The sequence below is a fragment of the Ctenopharyngodon idella genome, chromosome 7, assembly GCF_019924925.1.
Source record: "Ctenopharyngodon idella isolate HZGC_01 chromosome 7, HZGC01, whole genome shotgun sequence".
Classification (NCBI taxonomy): Eukaryota; Metazoa; Chordata; class Actinopteri; order Cypriniformes; family Xenocyprididae; genus Ctenopharyngodon; species Ctenopharyngodon idella.
In genome coordinates, this window is record NC_067226.1 from 45,143,818 (window position 1) to 45,166,154 (window position 22,337).

The 22,337-nt window shown below is 36.0% G+C and overlaps 1 protein-coding gene across 5 annotated transcripts in view; it reads right to left on the reverse strand.

The window, feature by feature from the left end:
* dennd5a (DENN/MADD domain containing 5A) overlaps positions 1-22,337 on the reverse strand; it is a 65,512-nt gene that overhangs the window by 14,048 nt on the left and 29,127 nt on the right. For 2 of the 5 annotated variants that reach the window (XM_051900145.1, XM_051900144.1), the window contains 10 exons: positions 20,693-20,880; positions 16,844-17,158; positions 11,691-11,906; positions 11,186-11,420; positions 8,142-8,292; positions 5,888-5,981; positions 3,927-4,046; positions 3,347-3,478; positions 2,217-2,369; positions 2,032-2,119 (listed from right to left, as the gene is read on the reverse strand). In XM_051900145.1, the coding sequence (XP_051756105.1) occupies positions 2,032-2,119; positions 2,217-2,369; positions 3,347-3,478; positions 3,927-4,046; positions 5,888-5,981; positions 8,142-8,292; positions 11,186-11,420; positions 11,691-11,906; positions 16,844-17,158; positions 20,693-20,880 (1,692 nt within the window). Of the gene's footprint in view, positions 1-2,031; positions 2,120-2,216; positions 2,370-3,346; positions 3,479-3,926; positions 4,047-5,130; positions 5,236-5,887; positions 5,982-8,141; positions 8,293-11,185; positions 11,421-11,690; positions 11,907-16,843; positions 17,159-20,692; positions 20,881-22,337 lie in introns of all 5 variants that reach the window. The other 3 variants (XM_051900148.1, XM_051900146.1, XM_051900149.1) reach the window with 2 other exon arrangements.

Sequence of the window (22,337 nt, forward strand, 5' to 3'; positions counted from 1 at the left end):
CTGGGCAACAAATTCAGTGAAAGTAAAATAAAAACACTTATATTGTAGTCAATAATAAAAATGTACTCATAAAAAGTTCTATTTTAATACAAATGCTGTTTGTGTTTTATGATTTACAAAAATGCAGGGTTATTTTATTATTATGTACAGTATATACTATTACAGTATTAATTAATGTTTTTAATTAGCTTTTATTTTTATATGCCCTAGCCAGCCGCAACAGCGACGCTTAAAATTTTAGAAATAGTTTCTATTTCTGAGACATCGTGGCTGGAACAACAACAATAACAATTCTCAGGTACTGATAATGTGCTTTATTTAACAGGGTTTCTGCAGATTTTATAAAGGTAGACTTAAGAGTTTTTAAAGACCATCTGCTGGAAGCTAGTTATTATAGTTAATAAAGTTTTAAATATGGATATTTTTCTTACAAAAACCCATCATTTCACTTCAGAAAGCCTTTATTAACCACCTGGAGTCGTATGGATTCTTTTTTTTTTTTTATGGATGGATGCATTTTTTCTGTCTTCAGATTTTGGGCTACCATTCACAACCATTATAAACCTTGGAGGACTAAGGATATTTTTAAATATATCTCTGATTGTGTTCGTCTGAAAGAAGATAGTCATATACACTTAGGATGGCTTGAGGGTGAGTAAATCATGGGATCATTTTTGTTTTTGGGTAAACTATCCCTTTAAATCAAGGTACATTTACTTGAGAAGCAAAGTGGTATAAGGTAAGAAGTCACCTCAGATCTTGGAAATAAATTAAAGGAAACAAGAAGATTCAAGCTGTGAACTCAATTTGAACAAACGAGTGTATTCTATGACAAAGACCGTTTCAGTCACTCAGTATGTATTTTTAATAATGTTATGTATGTATTTATGAATTTGATGTACTTATATGTACAATCTATTTGATTGTGAGTGCAGCATGCTTGCAGAGAGACTCCGCCCACACACTCTTCTGATTGGCTGTGATTTTTGATTGATTTTATCACATCTTATAGTCGTGCTGCGTCTGTTGTGGATGTGGACAGACAAATTGCTTGTATGCATCGTGTCTGGTTAGGACACGGTGTAAGTGTAATTTTTTTATTAATTTTTAACCATTTATTAATGTTTTTTTTTTGTAATATTCTATTTAGCTTTTTACTAAAAATCATGTTTTAGTAATATTAGTACTTATTTTACATCAGTTAGTTGCCAAGACATTTCTAATTTTTTAGATTTTTTTAATATATTTTTTTAGCTTTATTTTAATGAACAAAAACTTTGAATAGTTTCACACACCTGTTCACACCAAGAATGAGAACTATAAAGATAACATCAACTATATTAGTGTCTACGCCAACGTACGGCAATATTTTGTCGTCTGCCACTTTAAATGTTTGAGCTCTTTAAGTGGATTCTGATTGGCTGTCAATGTTTTTATCATTCGGCAACTAGAAGAAAAAAAAAACGGTTTGAAAGCGATTCCAATGATATCTTTTATCGTGATAGTTGTGGCGATGTCTTGCCTATTCTCACAAAATTAGAATAATTATTAGTTAACAATTACCTTTAGTTAACAATAACACCACTGACAGAATAGCTGCGTTCACGCCATGTCATAATTGGCAGTAATTACAGAATTACGACTTGTAAAAAGCAATCACGTCCTCGTAGAACTTGTAATTACAACTTGTAAACTGGGAATTTTCTGAGAGCTCTGACTTGTACCATGTGACCACTGTATCTGAAGCTGCAGATACATATTGGCGTTGAACGCCAAGATACGTGAAGTTCTTAGCTTAGCAACATGAGCTAAATGTAACATCAAAGTTGGAATCGCCATGTTAGCCGAGTCTTTTGTGTGGTCCACGTGAGAAGCACTTTCTGTGTGAGTGACCGTTAACAGAGTCGCCTGTAGAGGGTTTCAAATCAGTCACTTATGAGGTTCTGTGTAGCTGCCTCAAAAGAAGGTCCCTATGTAGACAGCTAGAGGTATGGAGCAGAGTTACATTGTATCACATTCAAAGTATTTTACCAGGAGGGCCGAGGCCTGCTGGAGTAGCGTCTCTCTTCTCTTTACTCTCTTGATAATGTAAGAGGTGTGACCACAAGGCGGATTTTCCCTGGCAAACACACAGAGAAGGACCAGGTCAAACAGTCTGACTACATTATTACTTTGATAACATGTTATCGTAAAGTTTGTACATGTTGTCTATGTACCTGCTTGACCTGCAGACCGTGGCTCCAGATTCTTTCCAGCAGATCACACAAGCTGGCGATGAGCGTGTTCTCCTCCACGCCAGTGATGCTAACCTCCCCATGGCCGAGCTCCACCGCTTCCCGTCCCATCTTCTCCACCAGCATGCGCTTCGTCTGAGCCACAGATCAAATGGGGTTAGTTAAAGCTTACATCCTGATCTATCCGGATCACCCGAGATGGATATCAATTAGGGATGCACCGTTAAGATTTTTTTGGGCCGATACCGATATTTGTCACTTGCTCTCTTAGTTCAAAAACACATTCATTAAGTTATACTATCTAGTTTATTGCTGCATCATCAAATAATTTCTAATGAACATGGATTGGATCCATTTAACATTCAGCAGGCCAACCTTAATAGATAAATACAACAGAAGGAAGATACATATATAAACAGTGCTTTTTAGGTTGGTTTAGCAGTAGTTTTCAGGTACAGAAATAAATTAAACAAATGTAAAATGACACTGCATATTCTTCACTGTATAAAATAAGTACATATTAATCCTTATTATAGTTACAAAAGTTATTTAAGCCTCGTTTCCACCGAAATTACACGGAACAATTTGTCCCAAAAACTTTTTTCCCAGGAACTTTTTTCCCCCAGACCTGTTGCTGTCTGCGTTTCCATCACGGTCTAAAGTACCATGAGGGTTAGGCACTAGTCAGGTGACGTAGTTCCAGTTCCCGCTGGATTTTGTCCTCCGGATATGAGCTTAATAAAGCCTGAACCTCGTTGTTGGTCCATTGGTCGTATTTTTTAAACTCCATTGTTGATTTGAATAGCAAACAACTCTTGCTGCACGCACTGCAAAAGTCTTTTAAAAATGGTCAAAATAAAATGCTGCTTGAACTCAACCAATCAGCATGTTCAGCAGCCAAGTCCCACCACCAAAAGTTCCTGAACTTTGAAAAAGTACTACCTCGTGAACAGGGGCTTTCTGAGGGTTTTTTTTTTTTTACCCGTAACTTAATTTAGACTGTTTCCTGTGGTTGAAACACACCGAGTACCACCCCAAAGTCCCTAGTTCCTGTGGTGGAAATGCAGCTTTAGAGTCTATTAGCAAACCTAGAGGAAGATCAAAACACGCACCTTATTTCTGCACTCCTTTAACAGTCCCTCTACAAACTTCCAATTGGTCTGTGCAATGACTGAGGGTGACAGGTTGGAGAGTTTGGGCTGGCGGAGAGTGGTTCCAAGGTTCCTGGCCTCTTGGATGTATTTCTGCAATGGCAATATCACAAAGTCACATGACATCCAACAAAAGACTTCCATGCAGTTTGTGGCTTTTGAGCTACTTCAAATTTAGAGTTAAACAGCTAAATACCCCAGAGTCCACTGATAACCAAGTGTGCTGCACACCTCCTGAAAAGTGAAGCCAAAACATTTTGTTCGCCCCCTGGTGGCTGGCTGCAGTATAGGTCATAAACCCTGCCCTCTCCATGTAATTTAATGGGACTTGAGTCGAACTAAAATTTCCAATTCCACTTTTTTTCTGTCATTATAAGTTGTTCTTATCAAGTTGATGTATGTTGAAGTGTTTTTCCAATTAATTTTGTGTTTTTTTAGTTATTTGATGCTATAAAAAGGGGTGCAACGTCATGATTGACAGTTGTGCTTGCGATTGAGTCTGTGGGAGAGTGGGCGGGACCTTGATACCGCGGCTCACTACCTCAGAATCACTACTGCGCAGACTCTGGCTCCAAATGACGCCATCCAAATGACGGCTCCAAATGACGTCATCGGCGCACAATGTCAGCGGCGATTTCTGGAATATTTTGGCTTCATTTTTCTACAGTGGAAGGAAGTGGAGACACGTCATCCATATATATATATATATATATATTTTTTTTTTTTTACAGACTATGGGCTAAACACAACTGTGAGCATAGATGGTTTACAATATACAGAACACCTATTACTAAGCATTTAAATCCTGAACTTGGTATTGTCATAAATTAAATAAATCTCATTTAAATAACAGGTTGCTGAATCTAATGAAGACATTTCTGGGTTATATTTCACCCCCTAAATTAAATTATAAAAAAAAAAAAAAAAAAAAAAAAAAAAGAAATAAATCAAACAAATAATAAAATAAAATTAAAAATACATACCATAAAAATTGAACCTATTTTAGGACTATTAAGATTTTTTGAATCGTGTCTTTTTTTCATGACAATTAAGGGAATACTTCGAAACACATGTGACTTTTCTTCTTCTGTGTGGCTCAAAAATAGAAAATTTGAAGAATATTCTAGTCTTTTTCTATAAAATTACAATAAATTACAATAAAAGTGTCCTAAAATAACAAAAATGGTCTATGCACTATATCTCAAGTACACATTAATGTTACTTTCAAGACATTCAAAAAGCAACTGTATTTTTCACAATTTTCTCCTTTTGTCTTCCAGGAAAAAAAAAAAAAAAATCATAAAATCTCATTTGCAATACAGTAATGAGAATGATGCTTTTTACATTACAGTAGGCTACTGACAACAGGGGAAGAGGGTTTTAATGCATTTAATTCTCATGAAAAAATGTGGCAATGCAAAAAAACTTATTAATAATCTTCATTTTCAATGCAAATTATTATTTCTAACATCTTTTGTTTGATTTTGGGGCAATATATGACCCAGACAGTTTTTTTTTTCTGCAGTAATTGTAAATGACTCTCACATTTGGGCTGATTTGTATATACAGTATGTGGGCAGAGATTTCATGTTGAATTTGGCAAACGTGACAAAAGCAGGAAGCTACAGAGGCTGATGGGGAAGTGGGCTCAAGCTTTCAAGACAGGGAGGTCAATGGGGAATGTCAATGGGCACAGATTGAGATTCACAGCCTGAGCGTGGCCTGATCTCTCATCTATCACATACCACATCCACCTTGACGGACTTTAGACAGGGCCTGAAGGACTGCGAGAACCAGTAGTAGTCCAGAGCCAGCAGAAGCTGAAGCTCAGAGAACAGACACTCCACATGCTGAGAGTGTGTGTGTGTGCGTGTGTGTGTATGTGTGGAAGACAGGAGAGAGACGGACAAGTGTGAAAAAAGAGGGGTGAAGAAAAGAGATCCAAGAAGTGAAAGTTAACGAACAAAACAAACAAAAAAGAAACACATTAATCATGCTATGAAAGGAACTATAAGATAATGACAATGGACAATAAAATAGCAGAACACAAAGAAAAATAAAGAGCAGGAGAAAAACATTAAAAAACTAACTAGTAAAAATATTTTACACCAAAAATGTTGCACTGAAGGACTTCACATGTATGCTGGATATTTGTTGGCTGCTTTCTTCATATACACACACAAACACACACATGTCTGGTTCACTATCCTTGTAGGGACTCTCTATAGACGTAATGGTTTTTATACTGTACAAACTGTATATTCTATCCCTCTACACTAACCCTACCCCTAAACCTACCCATCACAGAAAACCTTCGGAATTTTTACATTTTCAAAAAAAAACATTCAGTATGTTTATTAATCCATTTCCCCCATGGGGACTGCTGGCTGGTCCCCACAATGTAGGTGATCTCAGGTTTTACTATCCTTGTGGGGACCACAATGTAATATAAACCTGTACACACACACAAACACACAAACACTCTTCACATTCTGTCCGTACCTCTCTCTGGTCATTGTCCAGATAGAGATGTTCAGTGTGCTGTTTCTGTCTGTCCCTCCTCCTCCATTGTGCTGGTGCACTGCGCTTCGCCCATCTAACACACCACAACAACACCATTAGATTAAAACAAAGAAAATTCAAACAACTGAACCTCCACAGTTTGCATTTGGCTTATTAGAAAAAGTCTCAGTGCTTGATTTACCCGAGCAAGACGCCTTCTTGGAGCAGCATCCTTGTTGGTCTTGGAACAAACTTAATATCAACTATGGCTGGGCCAATACAGCTAAAACAATATTTTTAAGCCTTCTGAAGATATTTGATATATATCTCAGTATTTCAGCTCTGAATGGCTTCCGACAAACCATTATGATTGTTGTCCAGCAGATTTAAAGTGCCCCATTATGCTATTTTAAAGTTTCCTACAATAGCATGTATCCAAGGTAAAAAAAAAAACACTTTAATTTCCTCATAAATGGGTTGCTGCACATTTTTTAAAGTCAAATTTAAAGCTTTTTAAGACCTTTTTAAGACCTGAAGAAATAAAAAAAATAATACTATACATTCGGGGTGTGCAATATTGACAAAACATTTTATCTCTATATTTTTAAAGTCATTTCAAAAGCAATATTTGCCACCTTAAATTGATTGTTTTTCTAAACTTATTAGATGTAAGCATCACCTTTTAGGTCAAATTCTAACATTCAAATTAAATTCTATTAGAATAATAGCACAGTTTAGGGCTGTTATTACCAATCAAACAAAATCATTATCAAAAAAATCCATCTTTGCAATGCAGAGGTGACAGAAGCGGCATGAGAAGTGGCATTAATATATTTACACAGCATTTACAATTTGTCTACATAAATAAAATTTAATTCAATATTTAAATATGAAATTATTTCTAATTTTAACTTTTGAATTAAAATGTACTTTAAATATGAAACTAAACTGCCAGTAGGTGGCAGCAAGTCACTGTCTTAATGAGAGAGTCATTCATTCAACCGATTTGTTCAAACGACTGATTCATTCAGAAATGAAGCAAGTGACCGTCTTTATTGAATGGGTCATTGAATCATTAATTAAACTGATTCGTTCAAAACACGGATTCAGTCAGTATATATAAATAAACATATCTGTCTGTTGCACGGAGACTGTTCTGCTGTTCTTCATTTTGAAATTTTCGTTGGCGAAATGAAAAAAAACAAACAATATTGTGTCTAAAATGTAACTCACAATGTTAACCTAATGTTCATTTAACTGTAAAATATCACATTTGCAATCGTTCTGATTTGAGGAAAACGGCACTTTTGCTCATGTGATATTGTATAACTACATCATTTCATAGGATATAATTAAAAGACAAAAACTCGTCAGCGCAAAAATGCCCATATATTTTGAATTTTGAGGGCATAATAACTGCATACATCATGCAGTGAAAGCGTGAGTGACTAACTCAATGTCAGCTCGCATATCATTAAAACATATAATTACGATATCATCATAAACAATACTTATCACACACCCCTACACAAATGAATGAATTTATAACGGTTACTGAACTGACATTTACCCATTTTCTTCTGCTCTATTTCTTTCGCGTGCGGGAGACAGTAGCCTACGTTACACGTTGTCATAAATGCCGCGAGCCCCACGAATTGTCACGTGAACAAGCAAATCCACAAAGACAAATAAAATAAAAATAATATGTACGCTAATTAGATAGTTTAATTTGGTAAATGATTTAGATATGTCTATTCAAATTGACATCTAAAATTTAAGACATCTCGTAAGTAAAAATAAGACTTTTTAAGACTTTTTATGACCTTACATTTTAAAAATCTAAATTTAAGACTTTTTAAGACTTTAAGGATCCGCAGGAACCCTGCATAATATCCACTGTAGTATCACCTCTTTTCTCACAGTGTCTGAAACGGTTCGATAAAGAATTCTGTTTCTCTAAACCCCTCCCTTCCGAGAGCTTCCTCTGCTCTGATTGGTCAGATGGCCCAGTCTGTTGTGATTGGTCTACTCTGCTCTGATTGGTTTTGAATCAATTCACTCAAACTGACAGTTCAGAAGCACTGACTCATATGAATGAATCTATCCAATCTTACTTTTAATTTTACTAATTTACTAATATTTTAGGGAAAGTCATTTCAGGACCAACAAGTGATGCTGATCCAGGAACATGTCCAATCACTTAATTAACTGATGTCTCAATGCATCTAGAAGAAGCCAAGAGACTCATTCTCACTTGTTGCTGGTGGGTCCAGTGGAGAGCACATCGGACTGTAAGCGGGGGAAAAAGCCCGGCTCATAGCGGCCCTGACCGATCTTCATGTCCAGCAGGTGGGGATGCAGAGCCGTGTGGTCGATCTTACACAGTCTCATCTCGATGGCCTTTTCTGAAGAGACACACATCACAAGGGAAGAACTCGTCACAAAAACATTACTGATGAATCACCAAAGAAATAACGTCTTCATCACAGAGAGACAAAACCCACAATGTGGGAGGAGTGTGAGTTAGTGATGTGGTCTAATGAAAGAGACAGTTAAGCCACTGATGTGAACCCACACGCCACGCTCAAAATATCTCTTACACAACACAAAATCTATCAGCCCCTACAGCAAGAGCTGGGAACAATGTTTTAACATAAAAATATATATAATAAATATAATATATAAAATAAATATAATATATATACACATATTATATTATATATATATATATATATATATATTAAACATCTATAAATAAAGTGAATGAATGACTGAATTAATTAATTTAATTTATTTAAAGAGATATTTCACCCAAACAAGAAAATTCTGCATCAAAAAAACCTTCTAAATAAATTAAATGCATTAAAATAACTTTCTAATGAGCTCTATGATGATAAATGAGAGGCTTTAAATGGTTTCCCTGCAAAAAACATCTTTTAATCAATCATTATACACGTTAATAATAAATAACATTTCCATTTGGCTCTGTATGCTTGAACTGTCCAATTTCAGCAGCAGAGCTAATGGACGACATCTGAACGCACGAGCACACGTGATTCAAACATCCTATCCATAATGCATTGCAGGAAGAGGAATTCAGCATGACCGCTGCATGATGTGAGCTGCCTAAGGATTACAGGCTAAAATTATTGTTATAATAATAGCATTGTCCCTACAAATTAATTACCTAGCTTTTTACCCTTGTGTATTTATAGCAACTGATAACTTCCAAAGCCATTTTTACTTGCATTTGGCACTGGGCTAGTGTTAAATTTGGACCCTTCTTGTATGTTTTTTCTTCTTTGTGAATGTGAGGGTCATTTTCAAATGGGTTTCATATACATCAACTGTGAAATGCACAAGTTTTAATGGTAAAACGTATTGATTGTGGCTTTATTTTTATTGACATGTGACCTTTATTTTCAGAAACCTTGCTTTTAAAAATTGATCTATTTTCCTCAAGACACATCATTAAAAAAAAGGAAATCTATAAGTTTTTATTTAACTTTATATAATACATTTTCTAAATTATGAAAGCTTGTTTCTGCCACAGAATAAAAAATTACATTTTATTTATTTTTAAAAAAGTGACATTTTATCTCACATATTTATATTTCACAATTCTAACTTTTTTCTCACAATTTCGAGTTTATATCTTACAATTCTGAGAAAACAGTCTGAATATAAGATATAAACTTGCAATTCTAGCTTTTTTTCTTGCAATTGTGAGGTTATAAATCTTGCAGTTTATCCAGTTTATCTCAAAATTGTGAGATATAAACTCGCAATTACGAGTTATAAAGTCCGAGTTGCAAGATATAAACTCGCAATTCTAAAAAAAACAATTTAGCAAACAAGACATTTTTCTCACAATTGTGAGATTCGCAATTGCGAGTTGTGAGATATAAACTCAAAGTTCTAAAAAAAAAAAAAAAAAAAAAAAAAAAACACTCCGAATTGTGAGATAAAAAGTAAAAAGTCGCAATTATTTTTTTTATTCCATGGCAGAAGCAAGCTTCCATATAAATATGCATAATTTATAAATACAACTCAACATTTAATTTTATTTAAAGTTGCAATGAAACAGAAGAGGTTACTAACCATTTCTTGCGTATATTTTCACAAACAACTAATATTAACAAATTATCGATAAAAAGAAAAAAATGTAGGGCGGAGACTTAATTTCACACTAGCCAAGTGCCAAATAAAAAAGTAAAAAATTGGCTTTAACAAGTTATCAGTACAAATACAATTATATATGATTATATAATATGATTAGATATTATAAGGATAAAAAGATAAAAATCACTATTATTATAACAATCATTTTTATTTCACTATGTAAAATACATTTTCCTAAAGTACAGAAGCTTGTTTCTGCCATAAAATAAAAAAAACAAAAAAGGCAATTGTAACATTTTTTCTCACATATTTATAATTCTAACTTTTCTCCTCGTAATTACGAGTTTATATCTCACAATTCTGATTTAAGATTTAAACTCACAATTCTAGCAATTGCGAGGTTATATCCAGAAATTCTGACTTTTTTTTTCCTCAAAATTGTGAGATATAAATTCCTGCTATATAATTCAGCCAATTGTGCTTTTATATCTCAAAGTTCTGAGAAAAAAGTCAGAAATGTGAGATATAAACCTGCAATTTATTATATCCCACAATTTACTATTTTGTCCTCAGAATTGTTACAATTGTGAGTTATAAAGTCTGAATTGCGAGACATAAACTCACAATTCTGATAAAAAAGTGAGATAAAAAGTCTCATTTACTCTTTTTTTTTTATTCCATGGCTGAAACAAACTTCCACACTAAATATATATAACTTATAAATAAAATTAAAAATGTTATGTGATTTAAAGTTGTGCTGGAATAGAAGAGCTGACAGATCTTTTCTTCCATCTATTCTGACGTACAACCAATCAATGGATTATCGAAAAAAAATGTAGGACGGAGTCATTAATTGGATGGAGGCAGATCTGAATGTGAGCTTGGTCAGAGTTTAAGTGGACTAGTCCAGTGATTTAAGAATCCGAAAAGTCTGTTGCTTTTACCGTTCACAATAAGATCTATATTACAAGCATTTACAAAACAGATCTGGAGAATTTTAACATTTTAACATGTTATATACAGTAAAATAATGCAAAATACAGTTTCAAGGTCAGTAAAAAGAATATTTATGGCAGGTAAATTTAAATGAAAACAGTTAGTTTATACCCTACATGCAAGTATTCTGAATTGTTTCATTCGTAAAATAAACTAGTCACTATTGTTAAGCCGTCTCACCTGCTTCATCAATATTGGTGCATTTCTGGTACATGGAGGTCCGCAGGGTGGGCGTCCTGACATTTAACATGCGGATCTTGTCAACACGGGAGTCAAACACTCGCAGCGTGTGCTCTTTGTCCTCGTCATCGTGGCAGAGGATCTTACTGTCGATGAAAGAGGCAAACATCTGCGTCTCCAGGAAGCGAGACAGGAATGGCAGGTAAGGTTCTGGCTGATCCGAAAGGAAGGAGGCCTGAAAATGTATAAATGGTCCATGAAGCCGCTGAAGGCTACATCAAAAAAATCCAACACTTCTTGGTAAGTTACTTTAAACTTACTTGTTTCAGAATAAATAAAGCAGTAACTGATGTCATAAAATCACAAGTCTGATTGATATGATTTTATTGTGATTTTCAAAACGTATTAGCACAATGAATGCTCATTATAAAACGAACATTATTAACCATCCTATTAGTTTGTTCTAACAGGTAACCTTCTGAAACACAGACTAGTGAAATATTACCTTGTCAAAGTTCTGCATCTGGTCTCGGTTGCTGAACCAGGACTCTTTGTCTTGGCTGGGCTGAATGACGAACACCTCATAGTCAGAGAACATCTGCGTGAAGCGGTTGGCGAAGACCTCTCGCACCCGAATGTTCAGCTGATGCATTTTCATCTCATCTTCATCACACTGCACTTTCGAATCTTTATTAGTGCTCGTGTCCTCCTTCACATCCAACTGTCAAACACACAGAAAGAAAAGAACATTTATAAACAAGCACAAAAATAAAGTATGTCCACGGACGTCATGTTGTATTAAAGTCTGAATGAAACGAAAGTTGCGATAGTCTTTTCTTCCTTATTGTGGTGTATATATACACACACACGAGTGAAACAGAAAAGAAAAAATGTAGGACGGGACTTTTGTCAATCGGGAATTGATTGGATGGTTGTGGTTTGCTATTGGTTGATCTCATGTGAGTGACAGGTTGCCCCACCTTCGTGCCAATAAACATGTCAACAGAGAAGAGAAGAGATGTTGCTGCGAGAGGGAGTGAAGGTTATTTTGATTCAAAATTAAGAGGGAACATGAATTAAAAAATATATTATTATGTGCATGGATAAGTCATTTCCATAAAAAAAAAAAAAAAAAAAAAAACACGAATTATCTATTTAATGATCTAAAAATGGTGGTGTCAGCAGCACTGGAAGCAGAGATGACATGACAACGCAAAGGCATAGCTGACGAATATTAAAGGGGACCTATTATGCCCCTTTTTACAAGATGTAATATAAGTCTCTGGTGTCCCCAGAATGTGTCTGAAGTTTCAGCTCAAAATACCCCACAGATAATTTATTATACCATGTTATAAATGAGTGGAAGGAAAAACATGCTGTTTTCGTGCATGTGACTGTAAATACAAATGAGCTGCTGCTCCCCGTCCCACTTTCCAGAAGAGGGTGGAGCCTGTACAACTCGTGCCTCAGATACTCTGCCAAAAATGAAAAAATCTGTTTGGTTTTGATTATCATCCCTATCGCAGTTACGCTCACGTGACATTGCAGTTCTTCATAAATATATCTAAACTTTTGACATATGGTTTTCTGAAGCACACACACAGAAAGCTGGCTGTCAGGCGGCGCGTCCTGTGAGTATTAAACTAAGTTCTCTTTCACATCTTATTGTGCTTAAACTGTCAAATACACACAAGGTTAGTACAGTTTTAGGTACTGCATATTATACTGCTGTCACTTCAATACACAGATCTAATATACACATGCAATTTCTTTACTTGCTGTTTATGTTCACAGACATAACCGACTGTGTTTATGTGAACTGTGTGTGTTTTTGACATAACCTTGTGTTAAAACCAGATGTTTTAGTTTTTGGCAGAGTATACGAGGCACGAGTTGTAGAGGCTCTGCCCTCTTCTGGAAAGGGGGCAAGGAGCAGCAGCTCATTTGCATTTAAAGAGACATGCATGAAAACAGCATGTTTTTCATTCCGCACAAAAATGGCCATTTACAACACGGTATAATAAATGATCTCTGGGGTATTTTGAGCTGAGACTTCACAGGCACATTCTGGGGACACCAGAGACTTATATTACATCTTGTAAAAGGGGCATAATACACTATATTGCCAAAAGTATTGGGACACCCCTCCAAATCATTGAATTCAGGTGTTCCAATCACTTCCATGGCCACAGGTGTATAAAATCAAGCACCTAGGCATGCAGACTGCTGTTACAAACACTTGTGAAAAATTGGGTCACTCTCAGGAGCTCAGTGAATTCAAGCGTGGTATCACGATAAGTTGCCACCTATGCAATAAGTCCATTCGTGAAATTTCCTCACTACTAAATATTCCACGGTCAACTGTTAGTGGTGTCATAACAAAGTGGAAGCAATTGGGAACAACAGCAACTCAGCCACGTAGTGGTAGGCCACGTAAAATCACAGAGCGGGGTCAGCGCATGTTGAGGCGCACAGCATGCAGAAGTTGCCAACTTTCTGCAGAGTCAATAGCTACAGACCTCCAAACTTCATGTGGCCTTCAGATTAGCTCAAGAACAGTGCGTAGAGAGCTTCATGGAATGGGTTTCCATGGCTGAGCAGCTGCAACCAAGCCTTACATCATCAAGTGCAATGCAAAGCGTCGGATGCAGTGGTGTAAAGCACACCGCCACTGGACTCTAGAGCAGTGGAGACGTGTTCTCTGGAGTGACGAATCACGCTTCTCTGTCTGGCAATCTGATGGACGAGTCTGGGTTTGGCGGTTGCCAGGAGAACAGTACTTTCCTGACTGCATTGTGCCAAGTGTAAAGTTTGGTGAAGGGGGGATTATGGTGTGGGGTTGTTTTTCAAGGGTTGGTCTTGGCCCCTTAGTTCCAGTGAAAGTAACTCTTAATGCTTCAGCATACCAAGACATTTTGGACAATTTCATGCTCCCAACTTTGTGGGGTCAGTTTGGGGATGGCCCCCTTCCTGTTCCAACATGACTGCGCACCAGTGCACAAACCAAGGTCCATAAAGACATGGATGAGTGAGTTTGGTGTGGAGGAACTTGACTGGCCTGCACAGAGTCCTGACCTCAACCCGATAAAACACCTTTAGGATGAATCAGAGTGGAGACTGTGAGCCAGGCCTTCTCGTCAACATCAGTGCCTGACCTCACAAATGTGCTTCTAGAAGAATGGTCAAAAATTCCCATAAACACACTCCTAAACCTTGTGGAAAGCCTTCCCAGAAGAGTTGAAGCTGTTATAGCTGCAAAGGGTGGGCCAACTCCATATTAAACCCTACGGATTAAGAATGGGATGTCATTAAAGTTCATGTGCACGTAAAGGCAGGCGTCCCAAAACTTTTGGCAAATAGTGTAGGTCCACTTTAAGCAGACTAAATTATTGGAAAAGTCCAGCATACATCACCAGAGAAGTGTGATGTTTCACTATAAGACTATAATAATATTATAATATTAAAAGACTATTATAATTCACTATAATAAGAGTTATGATATTTTAATTAAAAAAAAAAAAAAAAAAAGTAGTTAGAAAATAGAATTTCCATTTCATGCCAACTTTAAAAGTACAGGAAGGGGTTAACAGAGCTGGAACAAGAGAGTGGAAAAATGTGAGAGTAAATATCAGCACAGCTTCTGGAGCTGATCTGAGTTATCTATTCTCCATGGTAACACCCTGAATGGAGAGCAGGGAGTGCTGGGAACGGAAGTCTACAAATCTGCTTTGATTTATAAGGCAAATGAGGCTCGTTCCCGAGAGAATATAACCGTACAGAGCAAGTAGCAATACACAGAGAGCAAGAAAAGCAAACAAGTGCCTGACAGCTCACTCTAAATATGGGAATCACTGAATATCAAGTCAGTATAATGGAATTTAAGTAGTGCAGCTTTAAAGATGTGACAAACTCTCTCTAGGAGCTATATTAATAGTAAGGGGTCAATCCCTGGTCTTTAGAAAGACTGTATGTCCTTAAGCTGCTTAATGTCATCAACAGAGACCTCGAGCTTTCTGAGAATCAGAACAGAGTGCGCTCAGTCTTAACAGCCATTTATTCATCTTTTCATTGCCCACACAATAATTATGATTATTGCCCACACTGAAAAGATAGACTATGTTTTCCACAAAGCAGCTGTCATCACTGCTGAAGTTATTGTTCAGAAAAAAGGATTTATTGAATTCACAGCAAATCCCCAGAGAAACCAGATGAACACAGGAGTGAGAAAATCTCTTTTGTCAAGAGAATTTACAGCATCAAGAAATGAAATGTGGAATATTCTGGTCTAAATGCAATTTGTTACATTTTATTAAATCTAAAAAAAAAAGTATTTATTGCGTAGTTGTGCTTGCAGTCAGCTTTATTTGTGTATGCTTTTTCCTGTGAGCCTTTTGTTTTTCTATGTATTTTTTTTTTGAATAGTAAAATAAAACTGTAGCTGTAGTTTGCCGAATAATTTTGTCAGATAAATACCTTAAACAAGTTTAGTGTTTTGTTTTTCCCTCATATTTAAAATATTTAAAAAATCATTTTCCTCATATTTTGATGGTTTAATTGAACTTGTTAACTGAATAATTATCCCCTCTGGACATCACTTTTGGACACTACTGTACATGAATACATTCATGTAATTACATTAAGAATACATAATTGTATGTGTCACTGTGTTCAAGGACTTTTGTTTTGATATATGTGCCTATGTTCAGTTCCTGTGTATTTAGTTCCTGTTTCCCATGTCTCCATTCTTATCTAGTTAGTTTCCATAGTTACCCTTGTTTGTTACCATGTCAACTAATCACCTGCACCTATCTATCACTAGTACCTTGTCATCTAGTGTATTTAAACCCTCAGTCATCAATAAGTCCATTTATCTGCACTTTGATCTTTCAATGCGAAGCGGAGTGCCTGCAACCCCTTCAGCCGTGACTTATTCACGATACAGCACTAGCCTCGAGTTCCTTATTGCTTTTATAAAACGGTTAACACACAATACAAATATTAAAGCCAAAAATATGTATCAATGCAACTTTCATGAAGTAAAGTTTCACTAAAAGTCTTCCTTCCAGAAAATATAGTCCTTGACCGTGAACAGCAACAGAAGTTACATTATTACGCCATTAGATGGCGGCAAAGACTGTCTTTATGAGTGTGTCAGTCAGTAGCGAAGACTTTTACATTGAAAAGACTGAACTAGACGCAACTGACAAATGCTTTGACTAGCGCTGTTAGTCACGGGAAAACCCCTCAACTGTTAAAAGGACAAGATAATACATTGGACATTTAAACAGATTTTTTATTATGAACATACGACTGACCTGAAGGAAAATGCTAAATCTAAATGCAGGTAATAAACTCGCTCAATCAATCTATTTCTCACAATACTCTTCTACATAATACAGTAAGCTTCAATGAACAATATTAATTGAGAACATATGTTGCTAAGAGTGGTTGCTAAGGGTGTTGTGCAGTGATACACAGAACCATTGGGTGAAGCAGTCATAGATGTGTTTTATCATGAATAAAACACAGCTGTTGACCAATCAGAATCAAGGACAGGACCTAACCGTTTTATAAAGTACCATAACGAACATTTATGGAACTATAATTAACACTGTTTTAGTCAGTTCTGTGTCTTTGTGTCCTCATTCTCATGCTCACCTTCTCCAGACTGACTCCAGTCCTCTTGACCAGCGCTTGCAGACGAGCTATGGTTTGGTTTTCTCTCAGCAGGTACGAGTTGAGCGGCGAGCCGGCCAGGTTGCCATTGCGCTTGTCGGAGGACATGTCACCTGAGCGGAAGCCCCTGATCTTGCTCTGGCCCTCGCTGCATTGTGGGTTTGCCTCCGGAGACAAGCCGAAAGCCAACAGAACCTCCGAGATCTCCTGGATGAACTCCAGCTTGTTGGGAAACTGAGGCAGGTCCTCAGGTAGCTCGATGAAGTGGTTGTCAATATCGACAAAACACAGGTTGGCCTGAAGGGTACAACAGTCATTTCATTACAAGCATTGATCCATGGCTTTATGGAATGGAGATTTCTAAGAGGTTAGACAATAGCTGGGTTTCCATTACAGATTTGTGCAAAACTTTTGCGACATTTTCTAAATGTCGATAAAAAAACAATTGCGAAATGACGGCGTTTCCATTAACTGATGTTATGCGACTAAACCTTTTTTTTTTTTTTTTTTCACGATAAGTCATTCCAAAATTCATGGCAAAGGATGTTAGTAGGTTTAAGTATATCACAGCCACTGCACTAACCATTATTTTGAATCAAAGGAGACGTAGGCGTGTCTTCCAAGCATTAGTGGCAAGAAAGCCCCTTATACTTGGGTTCAGCCACCTATGAGGTGTTTCTGGGTGTTTCTCCCTCCTATCTGCTTCAAGGTCTTGATAATTTGCGGCATTTCTTTGTTGCTTAGAATCCAGTATTCCCATAATTCTTTTGTCTTTTATGAGTTTAATAAAGAACTCATCTACTGTCCAAACATACCGCAGCATCTTTAAAGGGGTCATGAACTGAAAAATAAAATTTTCCTTGAGCTTTTAACAAGAGGTCATCATACTATAAGAATATCCTGTAAGTTTCAGAACTGAAAACTTCCTTGTAAGTCCAAAAACATCTTTTATTATAACCAAGCCCATTTAACGACTCATTGTGGAATCTAGAAAGAAAATCAATGCCTACTTCATCATTGAAACGTCAGTGATGTGAATGTCTCAGCTGAGCATTATTTATTTGTATTTGGTACATTTCACTGTGGATTCTTTGGTAAATCAGTCGCATTTTGGCGGCGGCTTTGCAAACAGACTTTTCCAATATGGATTTGACAGTAATGCAACAACATGTAAATAAGTGTGTTGATTCTAATGCCTGATCTGTGACCAGTGATTTCTGTTATGTAATGATTCATGTACAGTAAGATGTTCTTTGTCTTTGTGTCAGTAAATCAAACGGTCAACTTTACATTGTTTCTCTTAGTAGGATGAAAATAATCTGTTATTTAAACTGTGATTAAATTATATATAGAAAGCAATCAAAGAACGCTCCCTTGACAATCGCTGGAGCTGTCAATCAAACAGCGCGAGTTTATCAGTGACTGAGTTCTGGACTCGCACCAAAACTCCCATTTTATTCAACAAATCTCTTAGTTATATCGTGTTTGCACTGTTAGTTATGATAAAAGCATTCGTTAGTGTGTAGAAATTGAGTTGCAATGACGAGATCACTGCTTTCATGCGCTCAACAACATGTCTGTGATCGACTACAATGTTCATCACTGCAACCTTTCATGCCACGATCTAAATATAATGCCACAGATCTAAATGTAATCAACACTTTTCACAATTAGTTAACCTTGAGAGCTGTAACAGTAAAAATGTGCTAAATGTTTTCGAGAGAGATATACATGTAATGCTTAGTTATTTCATTGGCAAAGATGTTAGCCAATCACAGCAGTGGGCGTTTACACTGAAGTCTCACAGCAGACACGCCCTTAAAACAGAGAGTTCAAATCAGAGGGCTAAAATCAGGGTAGGAAAAATGCCTTTTATTTCTAAATTATGACAAATTTTGATGTAAAAATCATACTAACATTATAAGTGCAGCCCAGGAAACATTCTAGAACAATAAAACAACACAGTTCATGACCCCTTTAAAGAATGATCGAGTGACCTGTAAATGTGAAAAAACTGTTTCCATTGCAGTTTTGCGAAATATTCCTTTTTTGAATTGCCTGAGAAAACACCTCATGCGAGTGTAAAAACTTTTGTGCGATATATGGGAGTTTTTTACGTGTTTCCATTGGGTGTATTTTCAGTTCGCAATGCAAATTAGCGCAATTTGAAGGGTAATGGAAGCGCAGCTAATGTAGTAAAACTGACTTCCATCTCTGTCCATAAGAGGGCTTTGGACAAACTAACAAACCAAAGATGCTCAGTTCAGAATTATATACCAAAAAAAAAAAACGCCAAATTTTTATCATTTTGTACATTTAAATACAAGTACAAATAGGAATGCACACCACCAAAAATACCAAAAAGTACTATAGTACTACCATGTTTTCTGGTACAAAGGTCAAAAGTTTGGAATAATTAATAAGAAATTTTTAAAATGTTTTTGAAGTCTTTTATGCTTACCAAGGCTGCGTTTATCTGATCAAAAAGTGTAGTAAAAACAATAATAATGTGTAATATTATTACAATTTAAATTAATAATTTTCCATTTGAATATATGTTCAAATTAAATTTATTCCTGTGATGCAAAGCTGAATTTTCAGCATCATTATATCCAGTCTTCAGTGTCACATGATCCTTCAGAAATCATTCTCATATGCTACAGTAGATTTTTTAATTTGCAGAGATACACCAGAGCTTGTTTTCCCTGCAGGTTTGCGCCACAGATTTCTTTCATAAGCATTAAAAGAAGCAAAAGAAATGCCAATGTAGCCGACCTATGTTTGATATTAGATTTGCTCTGACAGAAGCGTACTTTTTACTTCTGCTTTTCAAGTAAGATCAAGGAAAGATTAGACATCAGTCAGCCAGGTCACAGAGATTATTTTCCTACAAAAGGTTTTGCAAATATTGTTTCAGTCACATCTCAGTACGGAGATGAAGAAGACCAGAAGGGTTTTACAGGGAGATATAATTATTCTAGACTCTGAATAAAATATTCTAGTATATGTGTTGTACATGTACATGTATATTCCACTGATATGGTACATATAATATAATATACAACCAACCAACACCGTGAATGTCGCATTCATTTAACACACTCTTTATGTGGACTTTATGTATGAGTATGACAGTGCTATTTATATTTTTTTATAGCATCTCCATTTTAATTTTAATTTTAACTTTGTTTATTTTACTTTATTTTTTAAACTACTATGTAATAATGCCTGTTTGATGGTATCTGACTTTTAAAAATACACTTTACAAACTTTTAAATGGTAGTCTATCACAGTTTCCACAAAAATATTAAGCAGCAAAAACTGTTTTCAACATTAATAATAATAAGAAATGTTTCTTGAGCAGCAAATACTGAAGGGTCAGGTGACACTGAAGACTGGAGTAATGATGCTGAAAATTCAGCTTTGATCACAAAAAATAATTACATTTTAAAATATAATATAATAGAAAACAGCTATTGTAAATTGTAATAATATTTTTGAAAATTACAGTTTTTGTATATTATTGATCAATTAAATGCAGCCTTGGTGAGCAGAAGAAACTTCTTTCAAAAACATTTAAAAATCATGTATATTTCTTTTGATTGGGCAGCATTAGGATTTCAGCCTAAGTACCACAAAGGAAGATGACCTAATGAGATGTAAACATGAGGTCTCTTCAACAGCCAATAGAGATGCACCTGAGTCAAACAGACCATTCTGACAATCATCTACAAGGTTGAAGCACTAATCTTCTAGAAAAACCACATGACTTCATCATATACTGAACTGCAGGATGAGTCTGTTTTCTGGGAGTGGGTGTATGTCACGCACCTCTTGAGGAAGTTCCAGCTTGGTGCGGTCATCCTGGCCGTTGGAGTGCAGACCCATGAGGTAGGGCACAGGAGCGTCCAGGAAGTGGAGCAGTGAAGCGGGCAAGATGGGCACGTACACATGCTGCCATTGGAAGGGGAACATTAAGGCCGTGATGCTCTCTGCCACCGTCATCAGCCGCTGGTAATCTGGTCAGCAAAAGGACACAGACACATTTAGACACGTCACTCTCAGAGCAGGGCTACACTAGACAGAGCTCATTTATAGAGAGATGCAAATTATCCATCTCCACGGATAGAAAAATCACACCTGAGACCATAACAGTGTTTTTACAGGAACAGATTTTTTTTGTATGTAGAGAGATGAAAATAAAAGATGTGGTGATTTTAACCTATCAGTTTCAATCAGTGTTACACTAAGGATATATATATATATTATATATATAGAACATAAAAGAAGATATTTTGAAGAATGTTACCAAACAGTCCATACAAAGGAAGTCAATGGGAACCGAAACTGTTTTGTTTCCAACATTCTTCAAAATATCTTCTTTCATGTTCCGCAGAAGAAAGAAATTCATACAGGTTTGTAACGACATGAGGGTGAGTAAATGATGACAGAATTTAAGTGCTCTTCATGGAGACCAACAGTCTGTACTCCATTATTTGATTTTCAATACTGTAATTTTTTTTTTGTGTGTGTGAGAATGTTCTTGAGATTCATTCATTTTGTTATTGTAGAAATGCTTAAGGTGAGTGCTTCTTTAAGTGACTGGCATACAATGTATTCTCAAGTGGGCATTTAAAACTAAAAATATCACAGTACAGAGGATATTTATTCTATACTATTCTTGTACACACAAAACACAGACAAAAAAGGTCAATTTTTTTCGTTATGGTCTCCACCCTGCAATCCCATGGGGTGTCACGATTGTCAGAGAGACAGGAATACTACACCAGCCTCGAAACACCCTGAGTAAGAACAACACACCGATTCATAAACACACACACACACACACACACACACACACACACTGGGTTTCCATGTTTTATGGGGACTTTCCATGGACATAATGATATTTATACTGTACAAACTGTATATTCTATCCCCTAACCCTAAACACAGAAAACATTCTGCATTTTTACATTTTCAAAAAACATATAAGCTGTTTTCCTCATGGGGACCAAAGAATGTCCCCACAAGGACAAGGATTTTGGATATTTCCATCTTTGTGGAGACATTTTGTCCCCATAACGTAGGGTTAACCTGAACCACACACACACAGAACTACTGTCACATTCATAATAAAATCATTCATCAAGAGTCAGAATAATATAATATAATATAATATAATGTAATATAATATGATTACAATAAGGTTCATTTGTTAACATTAGTTAATGTATTAACTAACATGAACTAACCATGAGCAATACATTTGTTACTGTATTTGTTAATCTTCGTTAACGTTAGTTAATAAAAATACAGCTGTTCATTGTTTGTTCATGTTAGTTCACAGCGCATTAACGCTATGTTAAAGGTCCAGTGTGCAATATTTAGGAGGATCTATTGACAGAAATGCAATATAATATACATAACTATGTTTTCAGTAGTGTATAAAGACCTTACATAATGAACCGTTATG